Source organism: Telopea speciosissima, chromosome 8, assembly GCF_018873765.1.
Source record: "Telopea speciosissima isolate NSW1024214 ecotype Mountain lineage chromosome 8, Tspe_v1, whole genome shotgun sequence".
Classification (NCBI taxonomy): Eukaryota; Viridiplantae; Streptophyta; class Magnoliopsida; order Proteales; family Proteaceae; genus Telopea; species Telopea speciosissima.
This window is the reverse complement of record NC_057923.1, coordinates 14,678,470-14,694,751: the sequence shown is the minus strand read 5'-3', so window position 1 is coordinate 14,694,751 and position 16,282 is coordinate 14,678,470. Positions and strand designations below refer to the sequence as shown.

General features: G+C 41.7%; 1 protein-coding gene across 1 annotated transcript; it reads left to right on the top strand.

Annotated features, from left to right (window-relative positions):
* The first annotated feature begins 3,408 nt into the window (after positions 1-3,408).
* LOC122670649 (probable transcriptional regulatory protein At2g25830) lies at positions 3,409-6,470 on the top strand. Its single transcript, XM_043867604.1, has 5 exons — positions 3,409-3,631; positions 3,761-3,894; positions 4,987-5,048; positions 5,819-5,975; positions 6,168-6,470. Exons 1-5 carry the CDS (start codon positions 3,541-3,543, stop codon positions 6,447-6,449), a joined length of 726 nt encoding a protein of 241 aa, XP_043723539.1. The 5' UTR covers positions 3,409-3,540; the 3' UTR covers positions 6,450-6,470.
* Positions 6,471-16,282: the final 9,812 nt, after the last annotated feature.

Here is a 16,282-nt window from a genome sequence, read left to right as displayed (position 1 = left end):
GAAAAGGAGATCGGGAAGGGGGATAATAGATAAGTGTATCTATTCTCAAGTCTCAAAAACTTAAATCTCTAATACAGAGAAATGTATCTATTCTCAAGTCTCAAGCTTGCAACAAGGAGGCAAACCATGGACAAGGGCAACGCCCCATGATTTCATTTGTATCTCTAGTCGAGACTTAAGAGCTGAATCAACTGATGAACAACTCAACTGTAGAGAAATACACTCAAGGCCTACTATGTACATGCCAGTATTGTACTACAGAATAAAATAAGCAAAAACTTGTTCGAGTACCATGTAGGAGGAACAATGGAGGAGTGGAGGTAGGCAAGCCCCTCGGCCCTCTGCAGGGCAATGCTTAGATGTTGTACGAATTTTTATCACCTACGGTTCCCCTGCCTGGTACGGTTTCCTAGTGCCTCTAATAAAAGGGGGGTGGACCCCATCCGGGCAGTGTGTTCGGTTGGAGGTGGAATGGTTATTTCGGCCCCCTTATGAGAGGAACTGTGCAACCGTACCGGTCAGCGAACCTCAGGGGATAAAGGTCCGACGGTGTACCCAGGTTAGCTCAGAACAGATGCGAGGGTGAAGCCCGTGTAGGTGATCGTACAGGGTACCGTATTTGTACATCATGAGAGGTTGCTCCAACTAAACACAGCAACCAAGGAGGCTTACAAGGCTTCGGTGGTTGACTTGGGGTAGAGGATCCTCACCTCATTGAGGATTTGATCGATACCCTTGTAGACTTTGTCGTAGCCACCGGACCGGAGCCCAACAATCATTCGTTCGAGAAGTTATTGGTTGCCCTCTTCATCTCCTTGCCCATAAAGATCTTGGCCGTCTTGCCGCCGCTGTTAACGTCTAGGATCTCTTCACACTCTCTAGCCAAAACGCTCTTGAGCCTCTTTGATGCACCTGCTTTACTTGTAGACCAGAGTACCCACCACTACCAAAAGCAACGTCACTTCTAATCCCATTGTCAGACCTGTACTCCCCAAATTCCAAAAACCAACCAAGCCAAACTGTTGGAGAGAGTGGATGGAAGGCCAAACTCACTATAAGAGCGAGTATTTAGTTTTGTGAAAGATACAAAGCGATGGGAAAGAAGAGGGAACCCAACACCTAATATGAGTTTATCGATTAACTATAATAAGTTTTGGGTGAGTGGTAGCAGCTCGTGCGTTCTGCCAATTTATTCTCACGTTGTTTTAATTCTGATCGTGGAGTTGGCTTAAAACTAATCTGAACCACCAATTGATTTTTTACTTTGTAACCGATACCCAGTCTTTACAGTAAGAGCATAATAATCGCTTTTTTGAGCAAGCCGGAAGTACATCTCCCTTGCGAAAACCACCATCCCAGGGTATGATGACTTTGGCTGCAACATCTCTCTCTGTCTCTCTCTATCTAGACTCTTCCATGTCAAATCTTTCTCTTTTTTATCCCCGCAACCTTGTTGACTGAAACCATACCTCTAATTGGTGGAGTTATCCGCCATGGGTTGTCTCTCCCACTCTTTGCTCCTCAAACCTCTAGGAGATCTAAATCATTGTACTTCACTTACATTATTATTTCAAAGACTTTGATTACAAGAGAAACCCGCTAAAAATTAAGAAACAAAGTTTGATTGGAACTTTGGCTTTTTTCTTGGAGAAGATCCCGGAGAAGATAGGGATCCTTCCGGACTCAAACTTTTCCAGTAGACAGTTAGAGTTTCAACACAGCCTGATGTTTCCACCACTGCCTCTTAACAATGATAAAGATGCCTGAAGATTTACTGAAAGTGTATAACTTTGAACTTCTCCATCACTTCCACTTTAGAATTATATTACCACAAAGATTCAAGAATCATTTGGACTTGAAGATCAGCTACAAAAGATACAGTGCGTTTGAACTTTGAACCTGCAATCTGAATTGGTTAGTTGGGCTTCTCTATTTTGCAGCCACCCCCCCCTCTCTTTCCCCAAACCCAAAGTCAAGGTCTTTGATCATATAGAATGTCAATCTTTGAGATTTGTGTAGGTTTGAACCCGAAAATATGTGGTAAGCTTTTTTATCTTTAGTGCTCTCTCTCTCTCTCTCTCTCTCTCTCTAACACAAATATATTTGCACACACATGTACAAAGAAAAAAGAAAAAGGGAAAACCGGAAAAGCATGATCTCGGTATTTTTAAGGTTGTGGAATTCTTGAACGATCTGATGGGGAAGAAGCTCAAGCTCAATAAATTCTGTCAGGGATATCATAGTACCTCATAGTAAGTGGGATCTCTCTCTTTGTGGTACACTAGTGCAGATGGATGGTAAACGTAGGCAACAAGAGCCAGATCCATTTGTACGATGAGTTGCAGGTTGCAAGTTGCAGAGAGGGGCGTAGCGAGAGAGAGAGGACAAACCCAAGGAGGTGGGGCAGAGGGGAGGAGGTGGGGGCAGAGGGCGGATGTAGGACCGGGGAAGAGAATATCGTGAGAAGGGAGGGAGGTAACAGGTGGATCGAAGAGTCCCAATAAGAATGTCGTACGGTAAGATATAGGAGTTGCAGAGGATGGATGACTTTAAGATAAAAACGGTAACAAGTTGTCTTGGTTAATTGATAGAAAAATGTTCAATGACTGAGATTTAATTTAAAGAAATCGACGGTTGAATGTGATCAACGCACTCTCTACTAATTTTTAACCACGTCCTGCGACCTTTTTATCTTTAATCTTAAAATATGGAAAAAGTGAAGTCAATTTGGGGATTAAGTAAATCTTTTGGTAAGTTTAATTCAATTTTATTGTTGGGTGGGACGTGCCGCAACTAATTTGGGGATTAGGGAATCTTTTCACAATCTTTATTTGCGGATGTAAAGCAAATTTTAAATATACTTATTTTGTAATTACCGTGGATCTAAGATTTGGATCAGATAATTTTTTGTACGGATTATTCATATTCAAATTCAAATCCGGATAACCCTAAACGAATACAAATATCCCTAAGCCAATACGGATGCGAATCGAATTCAGATTTTCAAATATCCGTTTATATTCTTACTTGTAGAAAATCTGTCCCCTAATTTATTATTATTATTTTTGTTATAGGAGGTATCCAGCATTTGGCCGACTAAACCCCCCAATGCTCGAGTAGGACCCTGCAACACACACGAATCGGGAGATACTAGGGCCCCATGTTCACCAGGGAGTTTCCTCTCAGGCGGGTAGCTCCAAGGAGGGAGGCGGAGTCAAAATCAGGACCTTCAGCTTCCTTAGACCTCGTCCCTTGCCAAATCTTCTGCCCCTTGGGGTTCTGTCCCCTAATTTTCCATGAAAGAATGACAATAGCGTCGGATTGGGATCTTTCGGTCTCGATTGTTTCATATACGATAGATACCTCCCAGATGTTAAACGTATGAGATCCATATAATTCCACTTCATTTTCAAATACATATCCCAATAGACTATTAAGAGAGTACGAGAGCCTTTTTCGAACTCTGCAATTTGTAGATTAATGTCATTCTTCTTCGTCGTTAATTGATTCACCATCCTTATCACATTTTAGCAGGGAACTATGGGTTCTTCGATTAGACTTTTGGGAGCAGTTTTATACAAAATTTCCAATGGTATCACCTGCAAATGTCCCAGTGTCTTCCCTCTCCGAAGTATGTCTTATCTCCCCCACCCTGCTACTGATTTTGCTTAAAACAAAATTTACACTTATTCCTCCCCGCCCCTCTGCGGGTGGGTGTTTCGTTATGATAGATTTCTGACTTTGATTTATTGTGTTTCAGAGAGTTTGGTGGACAGGAAAGTGTATATGCCGTGGGTTTCATCTGAAGTGACGTCTAAACACCCTGTAAGAAGGATATGGACTTTCTCTCCTGTCTGTATGGGCAGGCGTTCCAGCAAGATTGCTGGCAGAAAGGTACCCCTACCACTTTGAGTAATCATTTTGAATATTTGAATCCCTCTTTATATCTGAATAATTTCAATTGGAAATTTTGATTGCCGTTAACACTATTTGCAATGGGCAATACCCATTTTCTTTTAAAAGTACCAACTCATGGGTGTTTTATTCACAACTGTGTAGTTGGTCTTCTGGTTTTGGTTTTATTTCGTCATTGTTCTTACTGTTACAGAATATAATAACTAGTTTTGTTATTCTCTCCTCATTTTCTTATCAAGGTCAACATGAAGGTTTATGTCATCTAAAAGAAAACAATGAGTTGTCTAGGTTTCTCCCCTCATTTAGAGAAGATATTACCAGACACACAAACCTATTCTTCCCCACCCCCAAAAGACCACTGTGAAACATAGCTTTACTACGGAAATTGCTCAAAGGAAAAATCTATGGCATAGTAATAGAGAAACTAGTGCTGCATGGCTAACGACAGATTATCTTTGTCTTCTGAAAATGTCCTCTTAGATGGTTCCTAGTAAGATACTAGGATGAGGGTCCTTACTTTCATCTGATGTAGTTGGAATGCATATGGAAAACACTTATATTTTAATGTATTCCGGCTTGTTTATTACTCTAAACCTACTTTTTGTAGGAGAGATTTCAAGTCCTAACATTTTGCATAGCTGCCGCTAACCTGTCTTATTATTTCTTAACCGATTTACTTCTTGTTGATGGTTTTATTATCATCCAGTACTGTTAAAGCACAATCATTCCTCGACTTGTCTTATTGTCATGCCATTCATTAGTTTCTGTATGTTTTCCATTGAACAGGTTACTGGGAATTTATTTGTTATTTATTTTGGGTGTAGCAATCTGACCTTAAAAGTGACAGTTGGGTCTTACCTAAGAGCTGACGGTTAGGTTTGTTAGTTTAAATTTATTCCAACTGTAGCAATGGGACCTAGAAGTAGGTCTAGATTCTTATCGGACGCATGAATGTTGTTGGATGCTCCAAATCGCTTCTGGATATGATTACTTGTAATTATTTATTGCAAATCGGGAATATTTTCTTGATATCCTTCACATCTCAAGTCTCTAAATATGCCTTAAATGCAGGGGGCTCAGGATGCAAAGAAGGCAAAGCGGTATGGAAAAATTGGGAAGGAGATTGTCTCTGCGTAAGTTACTATTAATTCTCTTTGAGTGTTCTTAAAGCTGAAAGACTTTAAAGTACTGTTCAGTCCTCTCTAAGATAATTACTGCTCTGTGATTATTAACTTTTTTCTCTTCGACAGTAGGTTGGTTCTAGAGTGGTTCTAGCTTGAACCCCAATTTGTCAGTCATAGTAATGTTCCATATATTTTATTTCTCGAGGAAAGTTGTCTAGGCAATGCCTAGGTGATAAGGTGCTCCTTGAGGCCCTAAGCGACCGATCGCCTTATGTGCCAAGGCGCCTAGACCCAAAACTTGATGATCTTGCCCTCCAAATGTTATAAATTTCAAACATTTCCCACTTCTCCCCTTATATTTCTACAGTATCACTTTTACCTCCCTTAAGTTGTATATTTGACCTCTATAATCGTACAGTAAATATACATTTACACTTATAAGACGAAAAATACTTGGAGAATATGGCCTTGGATATAACATAAGGTGCTTGTGTTGGGCATCTTTTCCCTCGCCAAGGCATCGAGGCAGTTGGCCACCGCTTCTCACGTCGGCGTCATGACTACCATGTTGAGTGTTTTGAGTCTTGGCCTGATATAAACAAGACTTGATGTGCTTAGGTTTGTAGCAAACCTTCTTTCCTTCTGGCTTTCTCATTGCCAGATATATCTGATTTGATTGTTCACTTAGGGAGCTTCACGTGTCATCAACATTTTCTTAGAGGACCCAAGAGAAGTAAGAAATAGATGTTCATATTCATCATATAACTTCAATAATGCAGTGTCAAGAAAGGTGGTCCAAATCCAGTATCGAATACAGTTTTGGCTGCTGTTTTGGAGAAAGCTAAGGAGCTTGATGTACCTAAGGAAATTTTGGAGCGCAACATTAAGAGGGCTTCTGAGAAAGGACAAGAGGCTTACATTGAGAAATTATATGAGGTGGTTTTAAAACTCATACTAGAGTAGCCATTTTTGTTGCTTCTATGAAGTTCTATCCTTATCTCATGGATACAGTGTGTTTTTGTATCTCTTGCCCCCCCCTCCCTTTCTTGTTTGTCTGTGTTGCTTGACAACGTAGTCCGTTGGCTGTTCTAAAATTGGTTTGCTATCCTATCTTTCCTCTATCTCCAGGTATACGGTTTTGGAGGAGTGGGTATTATAGTTGAGGTTCTAACAGATAAAATAAACAGATCAGTGGCGGCTGTTAGAGAGGTGGTAAAGGACTGTGGTGGAAAGATGGCGGATCCAGGATCCATAATGTTCAAGTTTAGGCGTGCTAGGGTTGTAAATATAAAGGTCACAGATGCTGACAAAGATCAGCTCGTTGCAATTGCCTTGGATGCTGGTGCTGAGGATGTTATTGAACCTCCCATATATGAAGATGATCCAGAAGAAGATAGCTCAGAAAGGTAAGAAACTGGAAAACTGTCTAATTTTGTACAGGCTATGCAGTTAGCTGTTACTCTTCTCATGCATTAAGCATTGTTCTTGTGCTATTCTACTTCTTTTGTGTACAACATCTCTCGCTATGGGCTTCAAAGGTCGTACTTACTCTATATGCTAATAAGAAGTTGATTGCACTCATATGAAGACCTGAGTTTCCTTTGATAGACGCCAAAATGAGCATGTAAAATGAATTTTATTTGAGTAATGGTGATATCTGAGGAGTGTTCTATTGTGAGGGTTATGTCTTTGAAAGTATAGAGATTCTATGCAGTTCTGGTTCAGAGATGTAGGCACTTACCCAGAAGTGAATAAGGAAAGTCCAGAATGTAGAGCATGAATCGAATCTTCTGAAGATAAAGGAAGATTGGTTGAATACTGTTGATGTGTACATTTACGTGACCCTTCCTTAATAGTTCGAGCTTTTAGGTGAAATGGTAGTGAACATGGTATCAGACAGGGAGGTCAAGTGTTTGACACTTGGGAAGTGCATTGGAAGAGTTTTTCCCGACATTTATTCTCCCTCGGTGTTGCCCGAAGGAAATACTGCGTGAGCTCCACGTGCAAGGACCATGGGATCTTGGCTTGCATGTGCGGGGGAGTGTTAATGTATACATTTACGCTACCCTTCCCTAACAGTTCAAGATTTTAGGTGAAACAGTAGCAAACAAGTACCATTTGTCTGTGAGCCTTAATGGGGCTTAGTATCCATCTGTAAGTTGTCTTGATTTCTATTAGTTACACCTTCATAATCTAAAAGATCGCCATGCAGCTAAAACCTAAATGACTCCATATATCCTGCAGTGTTGGAGAATAATTATAGAATTGCTAGAAAATGAAAAGGTTTTGGGGAAATGGAAAGTCTCCTTGGATTGGGGGATTTCTTAGATCTAGGGCGCTCAATCTTACCCTCCTTACTTGTTTACCTGCCTTACCCGACCATCATTTGGAGGGGTAAGGCCATAAGGGTAAAGATTCTATACCATAGTCCATTATGTATGTCTTTGAGCCTAAAATGTTGTTTATTATGTTTATTGGGTAATTATTGTAGGGATTGTATGTTTTTATCCATGTTGTGGTTTGTTAGACTAAAGAGGGGATTTTTTAAAATATTTTATTAGTTATTAAGGTAAACTAAGCATGTCTACGACTTTCCTTTGAATATGCCAGGTGATGAGATTTCTTACCTGTATACCCTATAGGTTGAGTTTTATTCCAACTAGGAGGGTAAGGGTAAGGCTGTTACCTGATTTTACCCACCATCGACAGCCCTACTTGTATGTATCAACTAGCACTCAATTTCATCAGTATGGTACTCCCCACCGCTCTACCCTATTTAAAAAGAAAAATGGGAAAAGGAAGGTGCATTTATTCACTTAAAAATTTTTGTCTGGAGTTTTCAGCATAGTGGTTTGGGGTCGCAGACTTGACAGGAAGTAATGTTCATAAGTCTGGCTTAGTCATAACCTATGTGATCAGATTCCAGATACTTTTCCTTGATGCTACCAGTCAAGATCTCTGATTCTCCAACCTAGCTGGTTGGTCATGGCATGGCCCACCCTCAAAACGACGTATGAAGGATAGAAAATAAATTGAAACATGAAAGATGAAGGATGAAAGTAAGAGGAAAAAGGCACACCCCACCGAGCTAGGGGAATCTCAGCTAAATGGGGTCTGCTACATGGATCCTTGCCCTCCAATAAGCTCTATCTGAGGTCATACTTGGTACAAGTCCTAGGCTATGCATGCCCTTCAGGACTTCTCCTATGGTCATTTTAGGCCTGCCCCTAGCTCTTTTAGCTCTTTCAATTGGAATCATATCACTCCTTACTGGGCATCCCTAGGCCTCCGTTGAATATGACCATACCACTTCAAATTGTTATGTAATAAGGGTACTTTAGAAACTAGATTGTTGTCTAGTTGCCTTATATTGTAATTTTCCTTTTTAACCTTTTACCTCCCTAGGGTCCCTAGGGAGGTGTATGTAATTCATTTCATATTATTAGTGAAGTAATATAGGTGTGGTGGAGACAATACTGCAACACACAACACTCCACCTTACTCACTCTCCTCTCTTTCTTTGTCTTCTTCTACTTTTTCTCTCATCTTCTACCTTCTTCATTTCTCATATTCTCTTAAATTCCAACTTGGTATCAGAGCTTTACGGTTTGAGAGTCGTATTTCAACTTACCCTTCTCTTCCACCTCTCTTTGGAATCGTAGGACACAAAGGAATCCAAGGAAGAGGCTACTATGTCAATCCGTTGGAGCAGCATGCGATAAGTCTTGAATGAAGCCTACAAGAAATTCTCACGGTTGAGTATGAGCTCTCTTGAAGCTCGTAACATCACCAACAACACCCAAAGTTACCGCCAGCCAGTTTGTGTTGGGGCTTCTTCTCTCTCTCTCTCTCTCTCTCGGCTGTTGTTGGAGCTGCGGTTGAGCTCCTAGGAATCACTCAGGGGTCCTTTGAATGGGCCATATGGTCTCCATGGTTGAAGATACAAGTTGTTAGTGCACAACTCATTTTCATGTGGACTGCCAGGTATAGCCAGTTTCAATTTTTTCTTCCTTTTTTGCATATGGAATGCAATATATCATGATTTCCAGTTATGAAATGGTCGTGGAATACCTCATATGGATCCTTGAGTTTTCTTAAGATGTTGTTACCCTTCGGTGGGTTTGTTTGAGTGGAGTTCTTCACATTTGGAGGTTGTTTTTCCTTGCTGGAAATTTTTTTCCGAAGTGGAACTGTGTATTTGGGTTGAGTGTGATGTCCCCATTTGATTTGGATATAGTTTTTCGAAGTGGGTAATGTAGTACTAGATTGGTAAAAGACCAACTAGGAGCCAATAAACCAGGATCTGTTATAAATAGGTAAATCGGCTAGGTAAAAAAGTTGAAACTCAAAGGTAGATCGAATCTGGTAAGAGAAGAGTATACAGCAAGAAGAAGAAGAAGGAGAGAAGAGATGAGAAGAAGAGAAGAGATTGGGAGAATCGATTGTGTGTGTTGAGAGTGATTCTCAACACACATATTAGCTTCATTCATTAAGTCTTCCAAATTACACAAGCCTCCCTAGGGAGGTAAGGAGAAATAAGACAATAAAGTAAAAATACAACTTAGTCATGTCTTATAACTAGACAATGACAGAACTACCCCTATACAAGATATTCTAACAATTCTAACACTCCCCCTCAAGCTGGAGAATAAATGTCATACATTCCCAGCTTGCACAATAGAGTACTAAATAGACTAGAAGAGAGACCCTTGGTGAAGATATCTGCTACTTGATCACCTGTTTTCACAAAGGGAGTACAAATGCACCCAGAATCCAACTTCTCTTTGATGAAGTGACGATCGACCTCAATATGCTTGGTTCGATCATGTTGAACCGGATTATGGGCAATGCTTATGGCAGCTTTGTTGTCACAATAAAGTCTCATTGGCCTTTCGGTTTAAAGCTCAAATCGTGAAGAAGTCGTTTTAGCCATATAAGCTCACATACTCCATGGGCCATGGCCCTAAACTCGGCTCTCAAGACTAGATCGAGCAACAATGGTTGTTTTTGCTCCTCCAGGTAACTAGATTACCACCCAAGAAGGTACAATACCGTAGTAGATCTCCTGTCGAGACTGAACCAGCCCAATCAAGCATCTGTGTAGCCTTCAACTGTAAATGGTCATGCCTGGCAAATAAAAGGCCCTTTCCTGGACAGGATTTCAAGTATTTGATGATGCGATATACGCATCCGATGTCCACCCGGAGCATGCATGAACTGACTCACCACTCCAACTGCATAAGAGATGTCTGGTCGAGTTAGGGAGAGATAGATTAGTTTCCCAACTAACCTCTGGTACTTGCTTGCATCTATAAGAGAAGAACCACATTCATCACCAAGTTTATGATTCGGATCAATGGGGAAGTAGCTGGTTTGCACCCCATCATCCCCTGTCTCTTCGGAAGATCCAAGACAAATTTCCTTTGCAAATGTTGATCCCTTTCCTCGATCTAGATACCTCAATACCCAAGAAGTATTTTAAGATTCCAAGGTCTTTGATCTCAAACTGTTTAGCCGGATAAGACTTCAATCTATCTATCTCAAGAACATCATTCCCAATCCACAATGTCATCAACATAGACAATGAGAGCTGTAATCGTACCATTACCTCTCCGATAAACAAGGTGTGGTCAGCTTGACTGGGAATACCCATTCTTCGAAATGGCTTGTCTAAATCTCTCAAACCAGGCCTTAGGAGACCGCTTTAGGCCATAAAGAGCTTTCTTCAACAAACACACTTTCCCTTCACAGGGACACTTAAAACCAGGTGGAGGCTGCATGTACACAACTTCTGCTAAATCTCCGTGAAGAAATGCATTCTTCACATCTAATTGGTACATAGGCCAATCTTTATTGGTCCATCAAAGAAGAACCCCGATGGAGTTATGCTTGGCTACAGGGGCAAAAGTCTCCTGGTAGTCAATGCCATACACCTGACTATACCCTTTAGCAACCAGCCGAGCTTTGTACCTTTCCACTGTACCATCGGATCTATACTTGATTGTATAAACCCATCTACATCCAACTGAGTTCTCCCTTGGGAAGATCAACAAGTGTCCAAGTATTGTTCTTCTCTGAGCCACCATTTCCTCGATCATTGCTTGCATCCATTTTGGATTGGATAAGGCCTCTGTGACATTTTTGGGAATAGAAGAAGACTCAAGAGCAAAGGGGAAAAAGCAACACCTGTAGGAGAAATGGAGTTATAGGAAACAAATCAAGCATGGGATTAGTACAGGTTCTCTTCCCCTTTCTAATAGCAATGGGAAGATCTAATTCAGAAGGAGAGGAATTACCTGACTGAAGAGGATGAGACTGAGGATGTGGATCCAAAGAGGGGTTTTGGCAGGGTCGCTTGTACCATGGTTGCTTCCTTTTTCCTTCAACAAGCATTCACCTCTTGTGAATACACCATCTTCTTTAAATCTTATCCCCTTGTATTCCTTTTGTCTGCTAGCATCACCATCACCAATACCATCAACATCAAGATCATCCACAACATCCACTTCTTTATACTTTCCAATATCAAATAGAAATGGGGAAGTAGAGGTAGGTAAAGGAGATAGGAAGGGAATGACATCCGCGTTCTCGTTCATCAAATACTCTCCCCGAATGAATGGCGAGGGAAGAAGAAAAAAAGGAATAGACTCAAAGAAGGTGACATCTTTGGAGAGAAATCGCCTTCGGGAAGAAGGATGGTAGCACTTATACCCTTTAGTGGAATCAGAGTAGCCTAAGAAGATGCACTTGAGAGCTTTGGGATCAAGCTTGGTGCGGGCTGATTTGTTGACATGTACATAACAAACACAACCAAAGACGCGTGGAGACAAGGAAAAAACTGAGGATTGAGGAGAAAGAAGAGCCAAGGGGGATTTGGAGCCAAGGAGTGGACTTGGCATCCGGTTAATAAGAAAGGCAGCGGTAAGAAGGGCATCAGACCGAAGGTCTTAGGCACGTGCATACCAAAGAGAAGGCCCCTAGAGATTTCCAGCAAATGGCGGTTTTTGCGTTCAGCCACCCCATTTTGCTGTGGGGTGTCAACACAAGCCAGTTGATGGATGATGCCCTTATCAGAAAAGAATTGTTGGAGCCCCCCATACATGTACTCACCCCCCCTTATCAGATCTAACAATTTTGATGTGAGTACCAAACTGAGTACTGATAAAGTGATAAAACTCCTTAAAAGCATCACAAACATCACTCTTTTGTTTTAACAAAATAGTCCAAGTAGACCGAGAATAGTCATCCACAAATGAAACAAAATAACGAAAACCAGATAAGGAAGTAGTAGGAGAAGGCCCCCAAACATCAGTATGAACAAGGGAAAAAGGTGCAGTAGATCTATTACCACGATAAGGATAAGATGTGCGACAATGTTTAGCAAAAATACAAGATTCACACTGAAAAACATAAGATGCAGGAAAGGAAGTAAACAAGTGGGGTAAGTGTCTCCTCATAACAACAAAAGAGGGATGACCCAAACGTTGATGCCAAAGCATAACAGACTCAAGCACTCCGGTCGTGCCGACCACAAACATAAGTCGCAGATAGATTGAGCAGTGGATCGTGGCTCAAGAAGATAGAGTCCTCCTTTCTCGGTCCCACCGCCAATAACCCTCTTTGTCTCCAAATCTCGAAAGACACAATAAGAAGGAAAGAAAGTGACACAACAATGTAAGGATTTGGTTAGGTGACTCACCGATAATAGGTTAGTAGCAAAGTCGGGAACATGAAGGACGGACTCAAGGGAAATAGAAGGAGTAACCCGCACATTACCCTTACCAGAGACAGAGGAAAGGGAACCATCAAGAACCCTTACCTTGTCCCGCCGTAACAAATGGAATAGGAATCATAGAACCGGACATACCACATATGATCGGAAGCTCCAGAGTCAATGATCCAAGTGGATGCGGTAGGGGTAGCAGATGAGACCTGCAGAGTCGAGGCGAAGTAGTCAACCCTCCGAGCTAGAACCGGTGGCCGACCCTCCAAGGTGAGACATCAACCGACGTAGGGCTGCAATGTCATCCTGTGAGAGGGAATCGGGAGCAGATCGCGGTCCAGGTGGCTCGGACTCGATGTCACGTAATGAGCCTTAGCTCCCCTCGCTTCCTCCACGGGCATGAGATGAACTACCACGCATACCAGGGGGCTGCCCATGAAGATCCCAAAGACCGGTCCTCGGTATGTCCAAGCTTGCCACAATGGTCACATTTGTATCTCTCACGGCCTTTCCCCCACTTTTCCAGTCTTTTTGGGAACTCGAAACAAGAGCGACCTCTCTATTGATGGTACAATATCCATAGTGGTCCTCCGGGTTTCCTCACTTTGCAAATAACTCGCACACATCATCCGAGAGATGGAAATGGAGACCTCCCTAAGATTTGCTTGGCGAAGGGGCTCATATTCGAGTTAAGACCACCAAGCAAAATAAGGATCCTTTCCTTTTCTTGGCTCCTGTAGACTTTTGCCGATCCTCGGATTGGACAACTGGAGATTGGTATAATGATCATACTCCTCCCACAAGCTAATAACAGAGTTGTAGTACTCGAGATATACTCCTATCACCCTGTTTCATATGAATGATTTTTGGAGAATTTGATACACTTTCGTGGAATCTCCAACTCTATCAAAAATTCTGGATACACCATCCCAAATATCTTTAGCAGTCTCCTTACTCATAAATCTCCGACCTATCTCGGGTTTCATGGAAAAGATCAGCCAAGTCATGACAAGGAGTTTTAGTCCCACTTGAGATAACCTGCATCGAGAGTAGCGGGAGCCGTGATAGACCCGATGAATGTACCCCAACTTCCCCTACTACGTAGAGACAACTTCACGAACGGGACCAATCCAAATAGTTGGTATTGTCCAACTTCACAACCGAGATCCGGGGGTGTTGGGGTCATCAAAGGAAGCCATGGTTGGGAAACCACCACTTGGGCTGCCGGCTGTAATTGGTCCACTCGACCTCAGAATCTTGTCCATACAGTAGTGACATAATAGGCAAATACTTCAACAATCAATATAAATTGTTTTGCGCAGTGGGAGTATACTCAACCCAAAACAAGGAGACAGACCAATACAAAATATGGTCCCAAATCAACCAAACCACAAGGCCGAGGCCAGCCTAAAAACAGCAAGCATATGAAGAGCAAAAACTTGTATAACTCAAACCAAATTCTGCTAGTAGCCAAGAACCTTTAGTCCATAATACCCAATAAGTGTATCAAGATGTAATATTATCACATTCAGCCATCCAATACAAGCAGACCTCGTGAGAAGACAAAAACAGAGCAAATGATACCTGTGAGCAAGAGAAAAAACAAGAGCAGTCCTCCGACCCTCCACCTTCAAGGGCAGGCTCTTAGGGCTTCAAAAAAGCACTCCCATACGACACAAATGGGACAAGTTCCAAGGTCATCCAAGCGCCAAAGGCGAATCGAAACCGAGACACTCCTAGTGGCGGAAAACAGGAGCCTGGTTTCGTGTCTTCAAAAACATCTAGCAAGAAGGCAGCATTTCTTTTTCAACAACCAAGAGCTTTGGGGTCTGAAACAACACCCCTAGGCGATGCAACTCCAATAGGTCTCATGCCAAGATGTGGAGAAGAGAAGGAGAACCAAGAAGAAGCTTCACAAGCTGGCGGTAACTTGCCAGTCTTCCTCCATTGCTTCAAGTCACCTTCAGCAGCTCTGAAACTCTCTCCAACTTAGGGAATACCACTCCCAAGACTGTAAGGAGTATAGGTTTCACATATACAGCCTCTAATGGAACCCCCTTTACATTTATAGGGTTCCAAAGAGAGGAGAAGATGAGGACTGAGCTCAGCCGACTCTCAAACCAGAGATGTTGGCTCTGATACCAAGTTGAAACTCAAAGGTAGATCGAATCTGGTAAGAGAAGAGTATACAGCAAGAAGAAGAAGAAGGAGAGAAGAGATGAGAAGAAGAGAAGAGAATGGGAGAATCGATTGTGTGTTGAGAGTGATTCTCAACACACATATTAGCTTCATTCATTAAGTCTTCCAAATTACACAAGCCTCCCTAGGGAGGTAAGGAGAAATAAGACAATAAAGTAAAAATACAACTTAGTCATGTCTTATAACTAGACAATGACAGAACTACCCCTATACAAGATATTCTAACAACTCTAACAAAAAATAGGTTTTTTTGGTGAAATTTGGGACTAGGGTTTGGATCGATTATTCCTAGTGTAGGGAATGGAATTTGATTAAAGTATGGTGTGTTTCTGATGGTTGGATTGGTCTGTGAAGAATTTGGGTAATGGGATGATCTCTAGAAATAGGTGGGATGTTGTGGTTTGAATGGGGTAATGGGAAAACAGCTTGGTTCGAGTATTCCAATTGGGCAGGATAATACTCGATTCAATTATGTGAAGGTGGAATGGTTTGTTAAGAATTTTGGGAGATGGGTGGGAAAATTAGGGTTTTGGGGTGGTTTGGAGGATTAGGAGAAGAATGGATATCCTCAAGTTTCTCATCCTTGAAAAGAGCATTCCCTTCTATATTTCTGCAGTTTCAATCCTTTCCTCAATAGTCATGTCACTATGAGTTTTCCCTGGTTGATTAAGTAGGCCTTGGGGATGTAGAGGATTAAGAGAAGAAGATTGGGGGATGGGGATGATTCCAAACTTGTAGTCGCAAACAATTATTGGCAGCAACTTGTTGATGGAGTAACTTGAATAAACATTGAATCTTTGACTGAAACTAGAAAGTAGAACTTGAAGAGAACCACCTGGGCTTCATACCGCAAGGTGTCGATTGGATCAAACACCAATCCCACCAATGAACCACCCAGGCTTCACACCGCAAGGTGTTGATTGGATCAAACACCAATCCCACCAGCCTTGATCAAACACAAGACAAATCTTCAAATCTTCAATGGAAGAGAGTAGCAAAAAGTTTTTTTCATTATCAAAATTCGTGTTCAATACTTGCCCCCCTTACCAAGCTACTAAAACTCAGAATTCGACCCCAACTCGACCTTAGGAAAAACCGAGATCTCGGTCGAGTTGGTGCATTTTTTTTTTTTCCAACTCGAAACCTTAGCTTGGTGGGTTTTAGACCTAGTTTGGGTCTAAAACTTGGTATTCAGCTTATTTTAGGCCATTTAAACACAATGGCATTATCAGATTTTGTAAAAACAAAGTCCAAATAGGAGTTTTACTTCGGACCCTAAGTTGGTAGGCGATAATGTACTAAAATACCCTACACTACACAC

Excerpts from the sequence above, each read along its gene's own strand:
- LOC122670649 (XM_043867604.1), top strand. The coding sequence starts at position 3,541 with ATGGGTTCTTCGATTAGACTTTTGGGAGCAGTTTTATACAAAATTTCC. Across the intron at positions 3,895-4,986 it reads GCAAGATTGCTGGCAGAAAG|GGGGCTCAGGATGCAAAGAA; the intron begins GTACCCCTACCA and ends CCTTAAATGCAG. Across the intron at positions 5,976-6,167 it reads ACATTGAGAAATTATATGAG|GTATACGGTTTTGGAGGAGT; the intron begins GTGGTTTTAAAA and ends CTCTATCTCCAG.